This window comes from Podarcis gaigeae, assembly GCF_964106915.1.
Source record: "Podarcis gaigeae genome assembly, chromosome: 2".
Taxonomy (NCBI): domain Eukaryota; kingdom Metazoa; phylum Chordata; class Lepidosauria; order Squamata; family Lacertidae; genus Podarcis; species Podarcis gaigeae.
Genome location: NC_139679.1, coordinates 13,207,668 through 13,231,423, shown reverse-complemented (window position 1 = coordinate 13,231,423; position 23,756 = coordinate 13,207,668). Strand labels below are relative to the sequence as shown.

General features: G+C 47.5%; 1 protein-coding gene and 1 long non-coding RNA gene across 5 annotated transcripts in view; both read left to right on the top strand.

Moving 5' to 3' along the window:
- Nucleotides 1–23,756, top strand: part of LOC310840014 — a 155,677-nt gene that overhangs the window by 63,114 nt on the left and 68,807 nt on the right. The window lies entirely within an intron of this gene.
- Nucleotides 1–23,756, top strand: part of RBMS2 (RNA binding motif single stranded interacting protein 2) — an 88,739-nt gene that overhangs the window by 43,148 nt on the left and 21,835 nt on the right. For 2 of the 4 annotated variants that reach the window (XM_083728993.1, XM_083728995.1), the window contains 3 exons: nucleotides 16,734–16,924; nucleotides 22,303–22,361; nucleotides 23,319–23,410. In XM_083728993.1, coding sequence (XP_083585119.1) covers nucleotides 16,734–16,924; nucleotides 22,303–22,361; nucleotides 23,319–23,410 — 342 coding nt within the window. Of the gene's footprint in view, nucleotides 1–15,947; nucleotides 16,203–16,733; nucleotides 16,925–19,627; nucleotides 20,895–21,630; nucleotides 22,362–23,318; nucleotides 23,411–23,756 lie in introns of those variants that run through there. The other 2 variants (XM_083728994.1, XM_083728996.1) reach the window with 2 other exon arrangements.

Sequence of the window (23,756 nt, the reverse complement as noted above, 5' to 3'; positions counted from 1 at the left end):
CAGATTTTTATAGTCACAGAAAATGTCTTGGAATCTTGCTGGTTTGCAGAATCTTGCCATTTTGGCAGAAGGTGCCCGTGGCTGCTGAACATTATGTGCATCAGAAGCCAACAGCTGCTACCAGCTGGTTGGGGGGGGGGGATAAACGAGGCAGGCGTTAGGACCTGGAGGATGCCTTCAACTCGAGGCTGCTCCGGCAGTCTTTGTGGCAAAGACTGAGCTGAAAGCAGCAGCTTGTGAATCACTTCCTCCTTCTATAGCCAACACCCCCTGCCCTCTTTTTGCCTCCTGCGCCTCTTAAAGGCCCCCTCCCTGCCCCATGCTTCCTCAAGCAGCCCATCCTCCTTCACTGTTTAGCCCTGCCAATCCCCCATCCCCAATTGCACTCTACTGTATAATGAAACCTCAGCAACGAAAAACATGCTAGCTGTTGATCAAATAGTTATATGCTTCTTGGGGCTTTTCTTTTCTTTTAAATCATCAATGTACAATTACTGAATATTAATTGTAAGAATATTAGTGCCTCCCCACTGCTCCCAAGCATATTATTATTATTATTATTATTATTATTTATTTATTTATTTATTATTTATACCCCGCCCATGTGGCTGGGCTTCCCCAGCCACTCTGGGCGGCTTCCCAAAAAATATTAAAATACTGTAATACATCAGACATTAAAAGCTTCCCTAAACAGGGCTGCCTTCAGTCTGGTAGTTGTTGTTCTCTTTGACATCTGGTGGGAGGGCGTTCCACAGTGAGGGCGCCACTACCGAGAAGGCCCTCTGCCTGGTTCCCTGTAACTTGGCTTCTCGCAGTGAGGGAACTGCCAGAAGGCCCTCGGTGCTGGACCTCAGTGTCCGGGTAGAACGATGGGGGTGGAGACGCTCCTTCAGATATACTGGACCGAGGCCGTTTTGTAATAGGGACTCCCCACCCCCAACCCACTTCCACCGTGCTCCTCCTAAGTAAGCATTTTATTGTTTCAGCCATTCGGTATAACAAAGCAAAGCAATAAAACTTTTGATAACATTTTGGCAGCGGCGTATTATGATAACAAATGCATTGCCGGCACACAGTGCACAGCATTGCTTTCTGCACTTTGCTGCTGCAACTGGAAAAGCAACCACATCCCTTCAAGCAAACTTGTCATCCTGAAGTAGGAAGCAGCCGTCTTCTTTGAAATGGATGAGTCCTTAATTCCAGACAAGCTCCAGTCCTAGTAACTCCTCTCTGACTACACTAATGAGTGAATGCTGAGAGCACCCTATTGGACAGTTCCCATAACATCACTGCTGAGGAATCACATGTTTCTCCCTACCTCTCTCTCTCTGGCCACACAGGACATTTTGCAATTTAAAAAAATGTAGTAAGATTTAAGTGTGGGAGTGCTCATGTAGCCATTCAGAGTTAGAAACTCCACCAAGCCTATCATTTCTTGCTTTTGGCCAGCCAAAAGCCCTTTTCTGTCCTTATCTTATCATTTTCATCATCATCATCATCATCATCATCATTATATTTGTATGCTGACTTTCCATACATAAAACCGTGATCAAAGGCGGCTTACAACATGAAAAGATTTACGTATAAACATAGGCATAAACATTAAACAAAGCACATCAAATAAAACACTTCCCTTTGTTCACTTCCCTTCTGCATTGAAATAAGAGCACATTCTGCAGAATACCATCTCCTGCACAATGCAATGTGGTTTAGTCGTTTAGTTGTGTCTGACTCTTCGTGACCCCCTGGACCAGAGCACGCCAGGCACTCCTGTCTTCCACTGCCTCCCGCAGTTTGGTCAGGCTCATGTTTGTAGCTTCAAGAACACAGTCCAACCATCTCGTCCTCTGTTGTCCCCTTCTCCTTGTGCCCTCCATCTTTCCCAACATCAGGGTCTTTTCCAGGGAGTCTTCTCTTCTCACGAGGTGGCCAAAGTATTGGAGCCTCAGCTTCACGTTCTGTCCTTCCAGTGAGCACTCAGGGCTGATTTCCTTCAGAATGGAGAGGTTTGATCTTCTTGCAGTCCATGGGACTCTCAAGATTCTCCTCCAGCACCAGAATTCAAAAGCATCAATTCTTCGGCGATCAGCCTTCTTGATGGTCCAGCTCTCACTTCCATACATCACTACTGGGAAAACCATGGCTTTAACTATACGGACCTTTGTTGGCAAGGTGGTGTCTCTGCTTTTTAAGATGCTGTCTAGGTTTGCCATTGCCTTTCTCCCAAGGAGCAGGTGTCTTTTAATTTCGTGTCACCATATATAGGGCATATATGTTTGCCCAAATGATGGCAACATTATGCATTAATGCACCAGTATGTCTTTTTCATATAAATTTATTTGTTATTGTAATTATTGGTTGCTTTTGTAATGGAAAGTGAACCCCAAGCAATCTACAGTATAATAGAAAAATGAAAACAAATATAAAATGAAAAGAAAAGAAAAACATATACATAAAAATCTGTCTAACACATGCCACCCACTAAAGGAGGACACAGTATCTAAAACTCTCCAGGTTAAGGGCTAAAAACCTGGCTGAAAATAAATATTTTTGCCTGGTGCTTCAAAGCAGCTAGTGTTGGCCATGAGTCCCTGGGGAGAGCATTCCACAAACAGGGAGCCACCACTGAAAAGGCTTCTTCTTGTGTTGCCACTCTTTGCACCTCCCTTATTCCATGTGGTTCTGGAATCCTGAGCCACCTAAGACTTTGTAGGTCAAAACCAGCACTTAGAATTGAACCTGGAAATTAATTGATAGCCAATGCAGTCATGCCAAAATTGGTTTTATATGCTGGTTCCAATTTTTTGCCCTGCAATCTCCCATTCCACAGCTTACCCAGGAGAGGAGGCATCCTTGCTTGAGCTCATGATGCCTTGTGGTCAAGATCATTAAGGCAATTCACTAAGAGCTCCACTTTTCACAGAGATGCAGAGATGCTTGCCTGGTCTGTTATGCATTTGGAAATCCAGCTTCAACCAGTTTTTTTAAAAACCCTAATGTGTTTAAAGCCACATTAAAGCCATTCACACATGCAGAAGAGTGTTTCAAGAGAGGCCCGAAGATGCTTTTAGCATCACTTTTGGGAATGGCCCAACTCCAAATTTCATTAGTAAGTCAATCCCACTCTATGCATTTCTCCAGACATCCCTGCACCCATCTATCTGTTAGACTACTTTCCTCACTGCTGGCTCAATCCACTGGGAACAGCTCAGTTTTCACCGTTAGCTTTGAAAACAGGTGAGCTCACTGTCTGGAAAGCATAGTGGCTGCAATCCTGTACATTTCATAGGCTTTCTAGAAAGGCCTCTGGCTCAAATAGGCAAGCAGAACTGGAGGACAAGGCAGGGAGCTTTATAGAAAAAGGCTGGTAATCATGTCACAAAGCCAATAGACTAGTGAGAGTCATGGCAGCTGTAGCCTGTCCTTGGGCCTGTTGGCTCCCTTAGGTAAAGGTAAAGGGACCCCCGACCATTAGGTCCATTCGTGGCCGACTCTGGGGTTGCGACGCTCATCTCGCTTTAGTGGCCGAGGGAGCCGGCGTACAGCTTCCGGGTCATGTGGCGCCAGCATGACTAAGCCGCTTCTGACGAACCAGAGCAGCGCACAGAAACGCCGTTTACCTTCCCGCCGGAGCGGCACCAATTTATCTACAGTGGTACCTCGGGTTACATACGCTTCAGGTTACAGACTCCACTAACCCAGAAATAGTACCTCGGGTTAAGAACTTTGCTTCAGGATGAGAACAGAGATCGTGCTCTGGCGGCGTGGCAGCAGCAGGAGGCCCCATTAGCTAAAGTGGTGCTTCAGGTTAAGAACAGTTTCAGGTTAAGAACGGACCTCCGGAACGAATTAAGTACTTAACCCGAGGTACCACTATACTTGCACTTTGACGTGCTTTCGAACTGGTAGGTGGGCAGGAGCAGGGACCGAGCAACGGGAGCTCACCCCGTCGCGGGGATTTGAACCGCTGACCTTCTGATCGGCAAGCCCTAGGCTCTGTGGTTTAACCCACAGCGCCACCCGTGTCCCTGTTGGCTCCCTTACCTTGGTCCTTATGCAGAATTCATTTCAGCAGTTCATTATACTCCACCAGTGGCAGAATTGTGAAAGGGTTGAACTTGGAATCAGATGTTTTCAGGAGCCTTGGCCCTTGGGGAGCTCCACAAACGGCCTCAGCATAGCAACATTATGCTCCTCAAACATGCTGGTAATCAACAGGATAAAACTGTGATATCAAAGTGCCAGCTTTTCCCAATCGCAGGTAGGTAGGTTAAGGCTTCTCCTGCCACCTAAAAGATCCCTCCCCATAATGCTCATAGTGTAGCCTGTAAATGTATGTCAAGTATTTCATGCATTCATTCAAATCACATTCCTAAATGTGCCTTAAAAGCAAAAAACTTTGCCAATGTTTTAATTACCGGTAAATTGGATAAGAGAGATTCTTCCTGGTGTTCTATTCTGTTTGTTAGTACTAATCTAACTGAAGCCGACCTCTTGCAAAACTTTATTTAACTTTGCAGGAGTCATGCAAAGAGTTTTTGCCTGACCTTTCTTGACCTTGCAGGTCGTCTCTTGCAGTGCTTCTCTTGTATATTTTTCCTGATTATTTATAATGCTGCTAATAAGTTGAATATATTCTTGTGCTGTGTTGCACAGAAGCTTTTGATCGCCACACTTTGGGCTTCTCCAGATTGGTGTGTTTTATTGCCTGTGTCTTCTGCAACATGTTCTTCACACAATAATAGCCCATTAGCGGTGGAGGTATCCTGATCCCTGATGCTAGCACGACACACACAAAAACCCCAGACCATTTGTGGTATGAAAAGTTATGGGATTTCAGCAGAAGAAGGTACGTGGGGTATGCACTGATTTGAAATGAAGCAGTGTGACCGCCCCAAAGCTTTGGCAGACACAAACAGGATGGGGTGTGACTATCCCAGTACCGTTATGAACACAAATAATAATAAATGCACAGTAAAAAGGATGTCTGGAGAGCCCCAAGATGTCACAACTCAGAGGTGTCCACCTGTTTGTCAGTTCCGTCGCGAAGCTGGAAGGAAACTGTTGGGAGTTATTATAGGTCTGTCTTCACTCTAAAATAGAGCTGGCTTCGCAGGCTTCCACGGGGTAGAGAATTCCATTGTGGGGAGCAGGGCACATCACTGAGAAAACCCTGCAGCTTCTCGCCCTCATTTTGATGTCAGGTTGCAATGGAAGTTGAGTAGGGCTTCATTTGTATACCTGAGCAAACAGAGCAGGTTCCCTATGGAACTGCTTTTCTTCAGATTACCTCACATTTAGCCTGGACCTTCACTTGTTCAATCAGTACAATTTCCCCAGTATCTCAATAGGTTATATATATATATATATATATATATATATATATATATATATGTTGTTGTTTTTTAGTCATTTAGTCATGTCCAACTCTTCGTGACCCCCTGGACCAGAGCACGCCAGGCACTCCTGTCTTCCACTGCCTCCCGCAGTTTGGTCAAACTCATGCTGGTAGAGCTTCAAGAACACTGTCCAACCATCTCGTCCTCTGTCGTCCCTTTCTTCTAGTGCCCTTCATCTTTCCCAGCATCAGGGTCTTTTCCAGGAGGCCTTCTCTTCTCATACACCCACCCACCCCATATTTTTCCGTCTATAAGATGCCCCCATGTATAAGACGCCCCCTATTTTGGGGGACTCAGATTTAAGAAAATGGGGGGAGATATATCCGTGTATAAGATGCCCCCTAATTTTTGACATTATTTTTCAGGAAAAAACCCTAGTCTTATACATGGGAAAATACGGTGTGTGTGTATTATTGGTGTTTTTTTTTGTAAAATTGCAAAAACAAAACTCAAGTGTTAAATAATAAGTTTAAATAATAGGATAAAATATATAATAGGAAAGAATATATATTGCTGTCACATATAGAATTCCTTGATTGCCCTGCAAGTCTTTTTACTGGCTATGTTTAGATTCCAAGTCCTTTAGGTGCAGACACGTTCCTTGAATGTCAATTGTTCCAAGTCACCCTGGAGCCTGGATATAGGACAGGCCATAGGTCTAAATGAATACTAAAATAAGCATGACTAGGAGCTGCCCTAGAATTGTGGGTACCCTAAAACGTGCCCAGAGAGGCCTTCCCTGGTGCCCGCCAGGGTTGAAACAAAGCTTGAAAAAAGCATTGTATTGGAGCCAGTAGTTGTGGGGTGCCTGTGACCATTCCTCCAGTTTGCAAATGTGCCCGCAGGCCCCCCCAAAGGCCGTAAACCCCTGGCGTAAAAATAGGGGTCCATGTCTGTGGCCTCCTGCCCTTCTCACGTTTGCCCTCCCAGCGGGTCTGTCTGGTTAGAAGCATACAATGGCGTCTCCTAGCAACCACTCATTTTTTCCTGCCTTGGAAAATGGCTGACTGGCTCAGCCTAGGAGGCTGAAGAGGTAGCATGGTGGTGAGTTTGCCCGGGCTCTGTTGGGCTGTTGCCCAAGCCGGCTCTCCTGTTCCTCCTGGGAGCAAGACACTGATGTGCATATGACAGATGGCTTAGAGTAGAGATTTTAGACGTGGAGGCTTCCTGTACCACACCTGCCCACCTGAGGAGTCCTGTCCGCCTCCCAAATTTCCAACCCAGAGGTGAGACGGGATTGTGTGAGGATGAGGGGCATTGCTGTGCCCATGGGTCTTTTCAACAACCCCTTTGGAGGTGTGGGGAAGTGGGGGCACAGCCTTCATGCCTCAGAGCAGCCCTCCAGTTGGACTAACCCATGGGTAGGCAAACTAAGGCCCGGGGGCTGGATCCGGCCCAATCGCCTTCTCAGTCCGGCTCATGGACGGTCCAGGAATCAGCGTGTTTTTACATGAGTAGAATGTGTGCTTTTCTTTAAAATGCATCTCTGGGTTATTTGTGGGGCCTGCCTGGTGTTTTTACATGAGTAGAGTGCTTTTATTTAACATGGGTTATTTGTGGGGCATAAGAATTCGTTCTCCCCCCCCAAAAAAAAAATATAGTCCGGCCCCCCACAAGGTCTGAGGGACAGTGGACTGGCCCCCTGCTGAAATGTTTGCTGACCTGTGGACCAACTACAGGTCAGGGGCCTGGGGTGGGCTGGCTTTACAAACCACCGCAGTGAACTACAGTTTATAGCTTCCACTTCTGAGGGACCTCGAGTCTCGACTACCAAGTTTCAATTTCGACATAACTGCTTAAAAAATAAAAGAAAGCAGGCCCTAAAACAGTTATGATTGTTCTGATACAACATTTCTTATGAAAACAGGCTTGTTTCAAAATATATGCCATGCCCTCCAACATTTCTCTGATGACAATAGGGATGATGTCCTATTCCGTAATAATAGTTATTATAATCAAAATATTATTTATACCCCACCTATCTAACTGGGTTGCCCCAGCAACTCTGGGTGACTTCCAGCATACAGTATATAAAAACATTTTTAAAAATTAAATCTTTCCCTATACAGGGCTGACTTCAGATGTCTTCTAAAGGTGGTATAGTCACTTATCTCCTTAGCTTGGGAGCCGCATAATTCCATACCCTCCAAAATTTCTCTGAAGAAAATAGGGACATCCTAAGGAAAAGTGAGGGACGTGGGTGGTGCTGTGGGTTAAACCACAGAGCCTAGGACTTGCCGATCAGAAGGTCGGTGGTTCGAATCCCCACGACAGGGTGAGCTCCCGTTGCTCGGTCCCTGCTCCTGCCAACCTAGCAGTTCAAAACCACATCAAGTGCAAGTAGATAAATAGGTACCGCTCCGGCGGGAAGGTAAATGGCGTTTGTGTGCGCTGCTCTGGTTCGCCAGAAGCGGCTTCGTCATGCTGGCCACATGACCCGGAAGCTGTACGCCGGCTCCCTTGGCCAATAAAGCGAGATGAGTGCCGCAACCCCAAAGTCAGCCATGACTGGACCTAATGGTCAGGGGTCTCTTTACCTTTAAGGAAAAGTGGGACATTCTGGGATCAAATCAGAAACCGGGACATCTTCTGTTAATCTGCCCCTGGAAAACAGGGACACTAGGAGGGTCTGCAGTAAACTACAGTTTATGGCCTCCATATATGGGGGCCTCAAGTCTCGACGCATACTAAAAAACTACTAAATTTCAAATTCAACACAACTGCTTAAACAAAAAAGTAAACGGCTCTAAAACAGACATTGTTGCTCTGAGACAATATTTCGTCTGCAAACAGGATTGTTGCAAAATATATGCTTTATTTAGATGGTTTGCTTTTAGTTGGTTTTTTGTACCAGTATATTTGCAGAAGGAAAAGTTTATTTTACATTTCCATTGTTGTCCTTGATGTTAGAATAATTTTTTGGTAATGCTATGAGGCCTCGGTATGTCTTAATCTGGCCCTGGGCCTTGGTTTAGAGGCCTGCGGCTGAAGAATGAGTTCTGTGGGCCTGGTGTTTCTTAGAACTCTTTTGGATTTTGATCTGTATCAACATATCTTCACAGTTGAATGAATGAAACGTTATTGTTTAAAGCCATCCACCACCGCAATATAAATACAGCAAACAATCATTCTTGACATATTCCACAGATGACAGATATACAAAAGAAAACAGAAAAGTAATACTCTGCCCTCCCATATGAATCACACATTATCCCTCCGCAATAAACTATAGAAGTGTTAAAAATACAACGAGCAAGTTGTATTCTCAGATGTTCCTTGTGCATGAAGTGAAAATGGGAACTGGAGTGAGTGTGACCATGTCAAAATAAAAAAGCAACTGAAGACACAGGAAACTTCCGGTTGTGCTGCACTTGACAATTGTAAGGTCTCAGCCAAATCAGCCTCATACCAGCAAGCCTGCAGGGCTGTCCACAGAAGAATATCATTCCATTTTAATTCACTAACCTACCTGGAAAAATGAAAATGAAATGTCAGCCCACTGCTTCTCGGGAGCGGTTTGCAAATTGCTGTTAAAATGTGAAAAGGTGGGAGTTATCCTCCCCTCTGCCCAGAGCAGCCCTATGGGCTGTGCTGTGCTGTGCTCTGTGACTCTTCTGGGCATGGTTTCTTATTGAAAAGAGGCAAGCAAGCCTGTAGCATTAATTTGCGCAAGGAAGCAACAGGCAGCTCTTTCTATAGAGGGCTAATTCTGAGTCTCTGTATGGGGAGTTGGTGAACGCTCCTATCACACCTGCTAGGGCACAATTACGCATTGCAACAGAGATTGATTGGAAGGAGTTGATGGCAGAGAAATAAACCATGCACCATTGCAGCAGGCAGCCCTCCTCTGTGTGAGCACTCACAGGAGTCTTTTTTAGTATTTTATTTCTGTTTATTTTTTTGTGGCACACTTACACGCCCGACACTCAGTTTGGGACTTACTAGAGTAGGCGCATATCCACCCACCATGACAAAGTGACGTCTTTATGTTGCATTTGCTCAGTGGTTGCTGAAATCAGCTGGATACAGGAAAGGGCCTTGTGCTGGAACAGTTGCTGGTTGACAGGAACCAACTTATTCTCTATCAATAAAACTAGAGGAAGTGGGGATGTAACGCTGCGTTTTGATTTGCAGAAGGGAATTGCCCAATAGCACAGACCCTGTGGGAGCCAGCAGCTGTGTCAGATTTCTTTACTGCTGCATCCCAGACCTATTTAGACTATTTTCCTAAGCCTAGGAGAAGAGTATATAACTAAACTGAAGTTGCCTGCTATGTTGTAGCAGGAGAAGTAGAAATGGAGGGACCGGTTGGAAGGCCAGAAGGTTAAATGGGGGTTGCCAACAAAGCAGGGGCAGTAAGTATCCAGAGTGCCCGTTTCTGAATTTACAAAAATGTAGGCCCCAGAACTATCTCCGTGATTGCATAGGGCATTTCTCTTTCGAAGCCAAGTATTATTTCATTGAAGTTCACGTGCAGTGTTCTTCCCTATATTTCACATTAGCAACTGCGGCAAGGAGAACGATTTGTGACAGCTCTGCAGTGTAGTCCACTGAAGATTGCAAGTTGGGGCAAAAGGGCTGTGTGGATTAGCCTAAGGGGGAGAAAATGGATTACGACAAACCTACAATTATTATTATACCTCGGTAGCAGTTTGCAGCGTAGCCCACTGTTATTGTTAACACTATTGCTGGTTGTTGGGCTGTGCTGAGAGACAGTACAGTGGTACCTCGGGTTAAGTACTTAATTCGTTCCGGAGGTCCGTTCTTAACCTGAAACTGTTCTTAACCTGAAGCACCACTTTAGCTAAAGGGGCCTCCTGCTGCCGCCACGCCGCTGGAGCACGATTTCTGTTCTTATCCTGAAACAAAGTTCTTAACCTGAAGCACTATTTCTGGGTTAGCAAAGTCTGTAACCTGAAGCGTATGTAAGCTGAAGCGTATGTAACCTGAGGTACCACTGTAGTTTATAACAGCTCTGCAGTGTAGTCCACAGTTAATGTTACAGGTCAGAGCTGGAACTGAGGCTGGTTTCAATTTTTGTCAAACATCCTCCATATTTATCTATTTTAGATATTTATATCCGACTGAATATTCAAAATGTCCTGTAGTTTGCAGCAATCTGGTTAAATTGTCTCTCAGTTTTCCTTCCCAGTCTTAAGGGCTCATTCACACTTCTGCTTGTTCTATGCCTAGAAACCAGGAGTCCTAGAGGTTTTCTGCTTGCCCCATGCTTTCTCATGGCCTGGATCCAAGCAGTTTTGCATTTGCCCCACAGCTTTCCCCTGGAAAACACACGCTTTACCACTGAATCAGAACAAATGGCAATTCAAGGAAACTCAGTTGCCATTTGGTCCCATTCAGCAGTAAACTTCAGGTTTTCCTGAGGAAAGTGGCAAGGCAGTTGGAGGTGTGGCAAAGCACTGTGCTCAGTTGACCTGCTTGTAGACAGGTTAAAGGTAAAGGTAGGGACGCGGGTGGCACTGTGGGTTAAACCACAGAGCCTAGGACTTGCCGATCAGAAGGTCGGCGGTTCGAATCCCTGCGACGGGGTGAGTTCCTGTTGCTCAGTCCCTGCTCCTGCCAACCTAGCAGTTCGAAAGCACGTCAAAGTGCAAGTAGATAAATAGGTACCGCTCCGGCGGGAAGGTAAATGGCGTTTCCGTGCGCTGCTCTGGTTCGCCAGAAGCGGCTTAGTCATGCTGGCCACATGACCCGGAAGCTGTACGCCAGCTCCCTCGGCCAATAAAGTGAGATGAGCGCCGCAACCCCAGAGTCGTCCACGACAGGACCTAATGGTCAGGGGTAAAGGTAAAGGGACCCTTGATTACACTTCTAAATATTCAAAACAAAACCCCTTTCCTCCACACAAACTAAGATCCCAGTATGAAAGAGTAGTGACTCCCATTTTTGCTGCTACCTGTTCTTTTTTGGGGAGGGTACCCATTGTCCATATGCAGGTGCACTAAAATGTTGACTTCCTCAATTGTTTTCTCTGGGCAGCTCTCAATTCCACATTGGTGAAGGTGTGTTTTTTTTTAAAAAAAAGTTGTATTGCAAACCAGAAATTCGAGGCATGCATCCCTCTTCTGTTTTCACATCTCTGTGAGCTAAGCACAGCCTTCTGGGACAGCGAGCACAGCACCAATCAGATCCTGTGGAGGAACCAGAAAGCGAAGCCAACTTGGCCATTTTTGGCTGGGGAGGGGGAGGGGAAGCCCAGCAGCAAAGCAAACTGTTCACCTAATTCGCAAAGCTATAAATAAGTAAGCAAGCAAGTTGGCCGGGCCAGGAAAAAATGACCTTGCCCTCTGCTTTTGTTTTTGGCTAAGCAGCCCGCAAACCTTGACGCAAGACTGGCCCTGCAGCCAGATCAGTTGAATCGCCCCCTGCAACTACCTAGGGTAGTGCAATAGAGAATAGCTAAAACTTACACGTCTATCACAGGTGCTTCCAGGAAGCCCGCAAATACAACATGAAGTTACTGCCAGCACTCTTGTTTGCCAGTCTACATGATAACAGGTATTCGGAACAATCTCTCGCTGAACCTGAACATTGCATCAAACCTTCACTGCAGAAGAGGGAGTTTCAGGAAGTTTTGCTTGCCAATTCAGAGTGCATCTGGGGCAAGAAAAGCTGTACCGGCTGAAATTCTCTCTTCTGCTCAGCCATTAAAGGCACAAAGACCCAATCTTCTCTTGCTTTTGATGACGTTAGTTACTTAACTTGGTGTGCTCCTTAACTCCCATATCTATGGATGTATTCACAATAACAGATTGCTGCTGGAACTGCTGTGCAGTCCTGCTGCTCTAAGGCTTTTGCTTGGCCAGTGGTAGTTTGGTGTACAATGGATGCATGACCCAACAGCAGTTGCATGCTGTTTTCCTTGGACTGCTTGAATAGTTCAGGAGTAGTATATAACTCCTGTTCTCCTGGGAAGAAATAGCTGTGCGATTCCCTGCTGTCATGCCATCACCCGGTACCTATTGCCAGGGGCAATGGAAGATCGTGCCTGGGATCAAAACAGGGAGAAAGAACAATAATGTGCTCCTCACTGAAGCAGGGTGGTTAAAAATCTGTTAAAAATTACAGTGATCAGATTTTTAAAAACTAAACCTGACAGGTTTAAACCCCACCCCACCCCAGTTTAAAGTTGGCATTTCACTCAGTAGTGTTAACAGTGCAATCATATTCATTGTACTGGGAGAGGCCGCCGATACCATATAACACCGGCAATACAGGACGGTAAACTAATTTAATAATTTAATAATCTGGTACGCAGGCTGAGACCCTACCTGCCCGCGGACTGTCTTGCCAGAGTGATACATGCTCTGGTTATCTCTCGCTTGGACTACTGCAATGTGCTCTATGTGGGGCTACCTTTGAAGGTGACCCGGAAACTACAACTAATCCAAAATGCGGCAGCTAGACTGGTGACTGGGAGCGGCCGCCAAGACTATATAACACTGGTCTTGAAAAAACCTACACTGGCTCCCAGTACGTTTCCGAGCACAATTCAAAGTGTTGGTGCTGACCTTTAAAGCCCTAAACAGCCTCGATCCAGTATACCTGAAAGAGCGTCTCCACCCCATCATTCAGCCTGGACACTGAGGTCCAGCTCCGAGGGCCTTCTGGCAGTTCCCTCACTGCAAGAAGTGAGGTTACAGGGAACCAGGCAGAGGGTCTTCTGAGTAGTGGCGCCCACCCTATGGAACACCCTCCCATCAGATGTCAAGGAAATAAACAACTATCTGACTTTTCGAAGACATCTGAAGGCAGCCCTGTTTAGGGAAGTTTTGAATGTTTGATGTTTTATCATGTTTTTAATATTCTGTTGGGAGCTGCCAAGAGTGGCTGGGGAAACCCAGCCAGATGGGCGGGGTATAAATAATTTTGTTGTTGTTGTTTGTTTGTTTGTTTCTATTTATGTAAACTCAGACATATGTACCACTGAATTGAGCTGGGCTTTCTCCCAGGTCGGTGGCCATAGGATTGCAGGCTGAAAATCTCTTTGCGATAATGACCTCATTTAAAATCAAATCTGACTTTAACATAAACCAGGGTGTTAAGCGGAGCAATCCGTACTGGGGCAGAGAACAGAGGGATGGGCTAGAGCGGAACAGTGAATCCACTGTCTGCTGCCCTACTGGCTTGTGCTGGTCAGGACAGTCTATGCCAGCTCCAGGCTGGTGGTAGCGGTCCTGAAGATCAGGCCCCTTGGGGGGATTCCCATGGCTTTAGATTCCATGGATCCCCACCCTGAAAGGCACATTGGGGCCTTCTGCTGGCTACTGCTTTCCATCCATCTGGGTGGTGCTGACATCACCACCACAGGGGAGGTCAGCGGAGAGGCAGCTTTGCGCCGTCCAGCCCCAGCCACATCAACATGGAGGGCGTGCATGCATGCGTGCTAGAATTGCACTGCAAGTCTGCCTTTAAAAACCAAACCCATGTGTATGATGGCCAGATGCATTGTTCAGAAGAGGGGAGCTTCAGCAATTGTAACATACATGACAGCTATTAAAGGTGAAGGAATCCTATCAGCTTTTGGATCTGGCCGCCCTAGAGACAGGTAAACAGAAATCCATTCATTTTCACCATTGCTCATATTGTCTCTAATCAATCAATCAATCAATCAATCAGTCCAAAGGTGTTTGTTTATGTGCCTAGATTGTATAAAGGTTTTATTCTGTGTTAAACCAATTCATTTTCATTATCATGGTAGTTGTATAGTAATTATTATGGTAATATACATAGCCTTGTTCAGGTAGTATAACTTGCACAATAGGGGGAAAAATCGTTTTAAATCAGTTGTTCAAATTGATACATTTTTCTTGGTAATTATAGCATGGATCAAAATCACATTTATTTAACTCATCCACCCTGCGCTGATATGGTGGGACTTATTTCTTGAAGACTATTGCTTGAAAAGTTAGTTGCAAATGCACCTCAGTAATAAGGGTGTTTAAAAGTGATAAAAGTACATTTTTCTATCCTTTTAGTGGATGGTTAACAAGCAGTGGAGGTTGGTTTTGGTCCTTGCTAGTGAATTCAAAGTAACCAGGGTGTAGCAGCGAATTAAAAAGAGCCTACAATGTTCTTTTGCATTGCCCCTGCTGTCCTTGCATGTGGTTTCCCCTCCGCTCTGACTTTGCTGATGCTCCTCTGTCTGTTCCTTTCCGATCCCAGCTTAGGCCTCTCTCGAGCGTTCAGCAGGCCTGCTGGATTGCATAGCAGTTTTGCAATATGAATACCCCACCCAGAATTGTCCCAGTGGGCAGGGCAGACTCGGTGACTTCAGCAGCACTTAGCAAATGAATGATGGGAACGGAGCGTCTCCATGCGCAGCCAAACACATGTGCATTTTGTCTAGCCCCACACATGCCCCGGAGCAGAGAAATGACTTTGAATGCTCAACAACCCAGTATTTTATACTCCTTCCCCTCCTCCTGCAGTCACAAGACCTTGACAGCGGCCTGAGGAACGGGTAATGTTCTGAGACGCCACAAGGATCTCTGAGAAGAGAGTTGAGCTGCTGTAGCAAGCTCGGAAAGATAGAAGAAATAATACTTAGTTGCTCCTCACACGTGGAAAAAGGAAATGAAATATGGAAGGATATGGATAAGGTTGCCAAGGTATATATACCAGACCCTGCTTTTGTATCATTAACAGCAGCTTGATCTGCAGACATTGGCAGGTTATAATATTTATCACCGTCCTGTAAAAAGAAGCAGCTGCTTATTTCTGCAGAACACGCTTCTGCTAAAGGTGCAAGGAACAGGCCAAGCCAGTTTTTTTTCCTGGCCAGTTGGCAACTTTAGTCTTCAAGGGACTTTCCAAATTATTTTTTAAAAATATTTTATTCAAAAGTCATAAGGGCATATCTTCATTCCAAACATACCTCGGTTTCCATGCAACTTTAACTATCTTAGCTTTCCCTAAAGGATCCTGGAAATTGTTGTTTGGTGGTGTTCTGAGAATACTGTTGTCCGTAACCCTATTTCATAGAAGTACAATTCCTAGGATTGACTGGCAAGAGGAAATGAGTGTTGAATTCACTTGTATGAACCCCAGTTTACTGCCAAAAGCATCATAACACATTCTTTTTTTTTTTTTAGGGGGCTGGAACAGTGTAGCAGAAGAGCTTTTTTTAAAAGAAAAGATCAAAATGATAGGGCAGGAGGGGATGTGTGGCTTATGCTGAATTTTGTAAATGGGACATTCAGATACTGTAAGCAATTTTAAAAAGAAACTTTATCAGTGTTTTCCTCAAAGGGGTAAATCTGGATTAAATGGGGGAAATGCAAGTTGGCATTTTGATGTCAATGATGTGTGGATGCTGTGAAAAATTTGCTTGCCTGAGGAGTACCCATCTCACAATAAAAACCCATCTGGAAGCACCTTTGGTATCAGGGAACAATCCTGTACATAGCAATCACCATTAAGAATGGACGTGCTAACTAAAAGAAGTATAAGATTTTTGCAGCAATAGTAATAAAAATAAATTGTTGTTCAGGGCACTGAGAAAGTCTTTTGTTAGTTAAAGAAAAGGATTGTCTACAAACCCCCCGAGATGAGAATGTTCCAACTAAATTTGCTTGTTGACTGGCGTGATTGTGACATCAAAGGTGTCTTGGCCAATGGTAGAGAGGCAGCTTCCCCTTCCTTTTTGTGCTCTCTTCTCTGATGGTGGCAGTGTTGGGGGGCTTTTGTTGCATTCAGGGGTTAAGATCCATTGGGAGGGTGGAACTTCTGATCATCCTGGATGAGGAAACCTCCTTACTTCTCCCCATCAGGGGACTGAAGGCAATTGATCAGGGACCTCTTTTGGCCAGGAAGGGTGGTATGAGGGAGAAGCACTCAAAGCTCCCTGAAGCAAACTTGGCATAGGCCGCCCTGGTCTCACAAATGGTTGATTTTAAAGCAGGGGTGGAAGAAGAGAGGAAATGCTGGTTAGCCCTGTCATCTTTGTCCCAAAAGCCTCTTTATCTGATGCTGTCCAAGACTGGCTGCACCTCAGAGAGCTTATGCAAAAAGGAGACAATTGAGCCTTCTGTCTTCTACCAACTCCCTCTCTCTGCAAGGCATTCTGCACATGGATCTCACAGTTGCAGCTCACTTTTTTAATATACCCTAGAAAGTTTAGGAGGAAGTGAAAGAAAGAGCTGAGTGGGGGCGATTTGGGTTCCACGTTGCTCCTTCCATGCCCTTGGAAGTCTAGTCCTATTAGCAAGTTTCCTATATGCTGCCCTAAATCTTTTTGACCTTTCCCCGCAATTTGTCTGCACCTTCCCGCAGTCCCAGACCCTCATTTTGTTCTCTTCCTTTGCTCTGTAGCCTTATGTCTCAGTGGCCCAGCAGATGGCACCCCCAAGTCCCAGTGGCAGCAGCAACAACAACAGCAGCAGCAGCAGCAGCGGGCCAGGCGGCGGAGGCGGCGGAGGGGACCAGCTGAGCAAAACAAATCTCTACATCCGGGGCCTGCACCCGGGTACCACAGACCAGGACCTTGTCAAGCTGTGCCAACCGTAAGTTACTGGGACGAAGAGACCCGGGAGGGCGGTGTCATGCTGTAAACGGAAGCTGAAAAGAACCGGGTCAATAATTTATTGCCCTCCCAACCGTCTCCATGGCAACCTCTCCTCCCCACCCCGAGTGAAAACCCCAGTCTTAGAGAAGATGCTTTCATCAGCCCCTCTAAGGTCAGGGTTCTCAGATGGAGGCATTAGCATTTAAGCCGCCCAAAACGTATTCCCTGCAAGACAGGCATCGGCAGTAAACGGCTTTCAGAGATTCCTCCTATGCTTACAAGGGGTGGGGGCTACTAAGTTAGATCCAGCGGGACCTCATGGGCCAACAGGAGGGATTTTAGGGGAAGCAACAACGACAAGAGATCCAGTAATATCACTGCAAGTGACAGCATGCTGGATAGCTCAGCTGGTTAGAGCGTGGTGCTGATAACACCAAGATTGCAGGTTCAGTCCCCGTATGAGACAGCTGCATCTTCCTGCATTACAGGGGATCAGACTAGATCATCCTCAGGGTCCCTTCCAGTTCTTCAATTCTATGATTCTGTGCGGATTAGGAGGAGAAAGGATCGAAAGGATCGAGACTTAGGGGTTGGGACTTGGTTGTGGCCAAAGGAGGTTGCTATAGGGAAATCCACTAAATCAGTAAGGAAGCCTTAGTTACAGTAGGTCAGGGCAGGCCAGATCCAGGTCATGCTTGCTTATTAGAGCAAACAGAGAATTAGAGCAATTCTGCTGCTGCCTACAGATCTCCCGTTGCCTTTTTGCGTGTGTGTTCTCTTCTGGTTTATTTTCCCTCTTGACTCTCTACACCTTTGCCTCGCCCCTCCCTTCAACTAAACTGGAGCCAAGTCATCAGTGGATAGGTTGGCTGGCACTTTGCCTCCTGGCCCATTGAAGGTGCTCCATGTGGAGAAGTCATGGGGCTAGAAGAAGCACAAACTGCTTTTGGCCGTGCCGTTTGCACCTTTCCAATGAGGCCCAGTCCTTAAATGTGAGGATGTTTCCTGACCTCCAGTCCAGGTTTTACAGTCCCCACCAACCCATCGTGAAGAGGAGCACCTCCATGCACAACAAGCTATTTTAACTATGATTATATATTTATTTAGGACGCGGGTGGTGCTGTGGTCTAAACCTTGCCCCCGCGATTGAGGGAGCCGGGGCTGTGCGACGTCAGCAGGCTGTGTGCAGACGCTGCGGGGAGGGGGTTGCACTCAAGACGTCAGCACACCCCGCTGATGTGTTGTGCACATGCCCCGTGGTTTGCAGTGTGACACAAGCACACCTCTTGGAGTGCGCACATGGCTGCCAGGGAATTTTGAGGGCATGTTGTTTAGTCCGACTCTTCGTGACCCCCTGGACCAGACCAGGCACTCCTGTCTTCCACTGCCTCCCGCAGTTCGGTCAAACTCATGCTGGTAGCTTCAAGAACACTGTCCAACCATCTCATCCTCTGTTGTCCCCTTCTCCTTGTGCCCTCCATCTTTCCCAACATCAGGGTCTTTTCCAGGGAGTCTTCTCTTCTCACGAGGTGGCCAAAGTATTGGAGCCTCAGCTTCACAATCTGTCCTTCCAGTGAGCACTCAGGGCTGATTTCCTTCAGAATGGAGAGGTTTGATCTTCTTGCAGTCCATGGGACTCTCAAGAGTCTCCTCCAGCACCATAATTCAAAAGCATAAATTTTTCGGGGATCAGCCTTCTTTATGGTCCAGCTCTCACTTCCATGCATCACTACTGGGAAAACCATGGCTTTAACTATATGGACCTTTGTTGGCAAGGTGATGTCTCTGCTTTTTAAGATGCTGTCTAGGTTTGTCATTGCTTTTCTCCCAAGAAGCAGGCATCTTTTAATTTCGTGGCTGCTGTCACCATCTGCAGTGATCATGGAGCCCAAGAAAGTAAAATCTCTCACTGCCTCCATTTCTTCCGCTTCTATTTGCCAGGAGGTGATGGGACCAGTGGCCATGATCTTTGTTTTTTTGACTTGGAGCTTCAGACCATATTTTGTGCTCTCCTCTTTCACCCTCATTAAAAGGTTCTTTAATTCCTCCTCACTTTCATAAATAAGCCCAATAACAGCTACAGCAGTTCCAGTTGTTCCAGCTTTGCCGTCCTGTTTTGGGGGCTCAGCAGTAGTCTGTCTAATACCCTAACTCTGAATGGCAAGAAAACGTCATTTCTTTGGCTTACCCCTTATCTCATGAGTGACCATGTGAAGATAGCTATACCCCAAATAAAGATTATTGCAAGGGATTTGGGGAGGCGGTGGCAATTAGGGGCCTGCTAGTGTGCGCATTCACCCAGAGAGTACTGCAGTTATGTATTGACATAGAGACGCCTGTGTATTTATGTTCCCTGCCATAGCTTGCCCGATCCCACTTCTCCTTGCCTGGAGAAGACTGAAATAGGCTAGAGTGCTTAAAGCTAAGTGGCTAGGAGGGGCGGGCAGGGGGCTGTTCCTCTCTTACCTCAGCTCACCCCAGCCTGGAATGCTGGATCTGGCCCCAAAGCCACACTTGACAAACACGCCTCCTTCAAAACCAGGAATCTGCCCAGGCTGAGTGTGAGGGAAGGGATCTCTGCAAGCTGCTTGTGAGCAGGGGGCGGGGAAGGAGATGGGGAAGGGAATGGGGCCTAGAAGTCGAATGCTGGTAGTGGCTTGGAGCTGAGGATTGTGGGTTGCATTCCTGGTTTTGCCACTGCCTTGCATCACTTGCGTGCAGTAACCCTGCCGCCTCTCAGTTCCCACATCTGCAGAGCAGCAGCCTCCGCCACCACCGCCCTCCCCAAGCCTGAGATCTCATCGCTGCAACCACAGCATTCATCCTGCTCTTGAAACCCTGCAGCTGGAGTCCCCTGTGTGCTGGCTGGGAGGCGCCAGAACTTGGCTGTTCTTGGCGCCGGTCGGATTTCCTGGGCTTGTCCTTTCCTGGGCAGGAAATCCTGCTCACCCTGAGCAGGAAGCATTGGTGGGGGGGGGGGCGGTTGGGGGTTGGAGGGGGCAGCTGGGATGGACTCTGAAGGGTTCATTGTTGGGGGGAGGGGAAGGAGTATCGGACTCAGTCGCCAGCTTTGAGAAAGGCTGATTGGTTATTGGTGGTTGCGTTCACACCGGGTTTTTGCAATAGGTTGGAGATGTTTAAGAGTTGCAATCCTGTATACGTTAAGCTGGGAGTAGCACTTTCTAAATAAGCGACCCAGGGAGAATCTCCTGCTGAAGTCAGTGGAAATTACTTCTCAATAACCATGCCTGAGACTGGACTGCACCCTCACTTCATATAACAGTAGTTGGAAGGAAAGCTTCTCTTTGGGAGGTTCACAACTTTGCTGGCCAGAGAGGAGTCAACCCCAGCATTGTTAAAGACAATTTTCAATAGCTCCGGGGCTTTCTTATTCTTGCCTTGGGGCATCCTGGGAGGATGGGCAGCCCATTTAAGGCTCTTTTAATGTTCAGATTATTTTAAAGCAGATCGCTATAAAGGCAAATTGCATGTTTGCACTGGATATACATAAGAGCTACAATCTGAACTCTGTGCGTTCTAAATGTCTGCGATCATATCATGTAACAGTGGGCTTTTAATATTTGGTGAGGGATTCTTAAAAGCAACAGCAGCACCCCCATACTTCTACACCAAGGAAAGTCCAATTTTAAAACCTTGAGTTTTGTTAATTTGCATACATTGATTGCTTCGCATAATTTATTCTGCTTTGGCTGGCAACGGTCTTAGGTGTTCCACATCACTCCTTGTTCCTCCCTCGTAGCAGGCAGAAAAGCAGAATAAATTATGCAAGGTAATCATAATTAAGACGCTTGAATTTGGCATTTCCTGGTCTAGAAGTCTCCTTCTCCCTGTTGCCACCTATTTGCTGGGCACGGCTTGCGCTGTGTTGTCACTGGTAACCTGCCTCAAAGTTATCCATCACCACTTTTAGGGCTCACCCTGGCTTAGCCCTACTCCCTTCGTGTGGTGTGCCAGGGTAATGAGTCCACCACCTGACAGCGACATATCTTTCCTAATCAGCACCTGTAACATTTTAAGGGGAACTCCCTGGCACAAACCCATTACACGTTTACAGACTTCAGACTTTGGGAGTCTTCACCAGGAGACATATGACCAGCCAGTAGGCCTGGGTGATATATCACTATATCGCCCAGGACCGGTATGTGGGGGCAGGCCGCGATGACAGCTTCACTCAGCGGTATATTGCTGGCGAAACCATCACCGCTCTTGAGTCCCTCTGCCTCCAGCACCCAGCGAGCTGAGGGAGAGACAAACTAGCTGGCTGCTGGAGACAGAGGGACTGCTTGCATGCCAGTAGGAGGGGGTTTGGGGCTGGGAAGGGCGAAGCCTGCCCTTCCCAGCTGAGAGCAGTTTGACCCCACCTGGCCGCCTTCTCCAGGAGGTGTGCTGCGCCTTTCCTCCCAGAAAGATGTAGCCCACCCTCCCGGTGGATGGCAGCGGTGTAGGGGCTCTTTGGTGCTGCTGACAGGCGCAGCGCTCGCCAGCAGCCTCCAGCAGCCCTTCTCCGCAAGGTGTGGATAGGGTGGCTTTGTACCCCGCGCCTTGTGGACTTCGCCCGGGAGGGCGGGCTGCGTCATTCCTTGCCCGCCCCCCAAGCCAGCAAAGGCAGAGGGATCTTGGCCGAGGAGCCCCAAGGTCCTTGCTGCTCCAGCGTGAGCAGCAGGGGCCTCAGGGCTCACTCAGCTGGGGGCAGGAGCAGGAGCCTTTCCGCCCCCCAGCTGAGCAGCAGGCTGGGGTCAGCTGTATCGGCCACAGCCCACAAGGCGCTGGGGTGAAAGCGCTTCAGCTCCCACAATGACAGCTGCGGCAGTTTCACCCGGTATCTCGCCGGCTGGAGCTAATGCAGCTTTTTTCAACATTGGGGTATATCGTGTTTGGCTGGTGATACACTGCAACGTTGAAAACCCAACATCACCCAGCCCCGCTAGCCAGCAGCAAACCTGCCTGCCATGTAAAGTGACATTTGGCCCATAGTCTGGCCTCTGTCCAGGAGCTGTTACTTGCCTGCCACTTTCCTCCCCTAAACCACACCTTCAGCAGTTGCACAATAGGAATTCTAGTGTTGGGGGAAAGCATCGCCTACAGAATGTATTAATGTTCTTTGGATTTCTAGAAGAGGGCAAGGCCTTACCCGGTAGAGACATGATTTCTAGGCCGGCTTTTGAGGCCTGTTCAGAAATGTAGCACTATCTCGGATTTCTCCCCAGGGGATCGATCAGGCCTGCACAAACCACTAGACTCTTGGAGCTTATTGGGCTGCTCAGCAGGGAAGGAAGGAAGAATGTGGCATATTTTTGGATGTCGGTTATTAACAGCAACGGCATTAATTCCACCATGTTCCTTTGTGCCCCACAGATATGGCAAAATTGTCTCCACCAAGGCCATCCTGGACAAAACGACCAACAAATGCAAAGGCAAGTAGAGATTGGGGGGTGGGGGTGTGTGTTGCCAACTGGGTGAGGGGGGCACAGTGCTGCAGCGTTGAGAAGGAAAGGGCGCATGGGCCTGGAATCGCAGCTCGGGGCAGATGGGGTTTTGCTTGTGGGTTCAGAGAGGGAGAGCTAGGAGGCCGGAGTGCTTCACTGCATCCTTTACCCGGTTGCATCGAGCGGTTCTGGGACCGAGCCTTCTCCCCAAGAAGATACCTTTCCCTGCACAAGTTCACTCAATCTCAAGGGGTGCGGGTTTGGCAGGGAGGGGGCTCACAACTCTGGAAAAGAAAGAGGGGCAAGGGTGGGGAAAGGATGAGAATTCGATTCTGGAGCCAAGTTTCTGGGGGAAGATTGGTTCTGTCTGGGAGGTGGGGCTGGGTTATCTGTGTGAGAGGGAGGTGCCAGTGGGGTGGGGGGGTGGGGTGGGGAGTGGAATTCCTGACATGCCAGACATTGCTGAGGGATGGGATGGGATGGGGGGGAGGGAGGGAGCAGCATCCACTCAGAACAGAGGCTTGAAGAGGGGAAGGGGAATCGCTCTTCTGACAGTGAGAGGCGGGCTCTCTCTCCCGTGCTTCCCTGCCAATGTTTGCTAACTAGCCAGGTAACACAAGCTCAGCATTGCCCGCTCAGAATTCATCTGTGGCATGCTGGAGGGTGTGGCACTGCAAGGTAATGAAAATTGTGCGCATGTGCGCATGGTGGGGGGAAGGTCCGGGAAAGGGGTCTACCACGCCAAAAGTGCGCACATTTGCGCATGGTGGGGGGAAGGTCAGGGAAAGGGGTCTACCACGCCATAGACATTGGGGGGGGGGGCAGTGCCTATGACCATGCTAACTAGTAGAAAGCTGAATGGTTCTCTGCACAGGCTGTTTCTCCACCTTCAAAACAAGGTACGCAAGGCCTGCCCTCTTATTTCCATTTCCTTGATTTCTGCAGGCTATGGCTTTGTGGATTTTGACAGCCCCACAGCGGCCCAGAAGGCAGTGACTGCACTCAAAGCCAGTGGGGTTCAGGCCCAGATGGCCAAGGTAAGACTTGTGCCCCGGCACCTATGGGGGAAGATGCCAATCCTTCCTTCTCCAGGAGCGAAGACAGGAGGGAAGCCTCTGGGCTGCAGTTCAAATCCCAGGCCAGCTCCCTACATAATGCAGCAAACATGCACAAAACAAGCATGTCTTTTTAAACATATGTGTACATGTGTTTGGGAACTGTGATTGGGGCAGGCTTCCCAGCTTGCATATATATATGGGCTTTTCAAATGAATCGTCCACACTGTGTAATACTTGCATGCATGCATGCAACAGACATGGCTGTCTTGTCTGCTGCCTGAGGGCTCAGCCATACTTCTGCTTGTCTGGTTTTCCACTTGTCCCA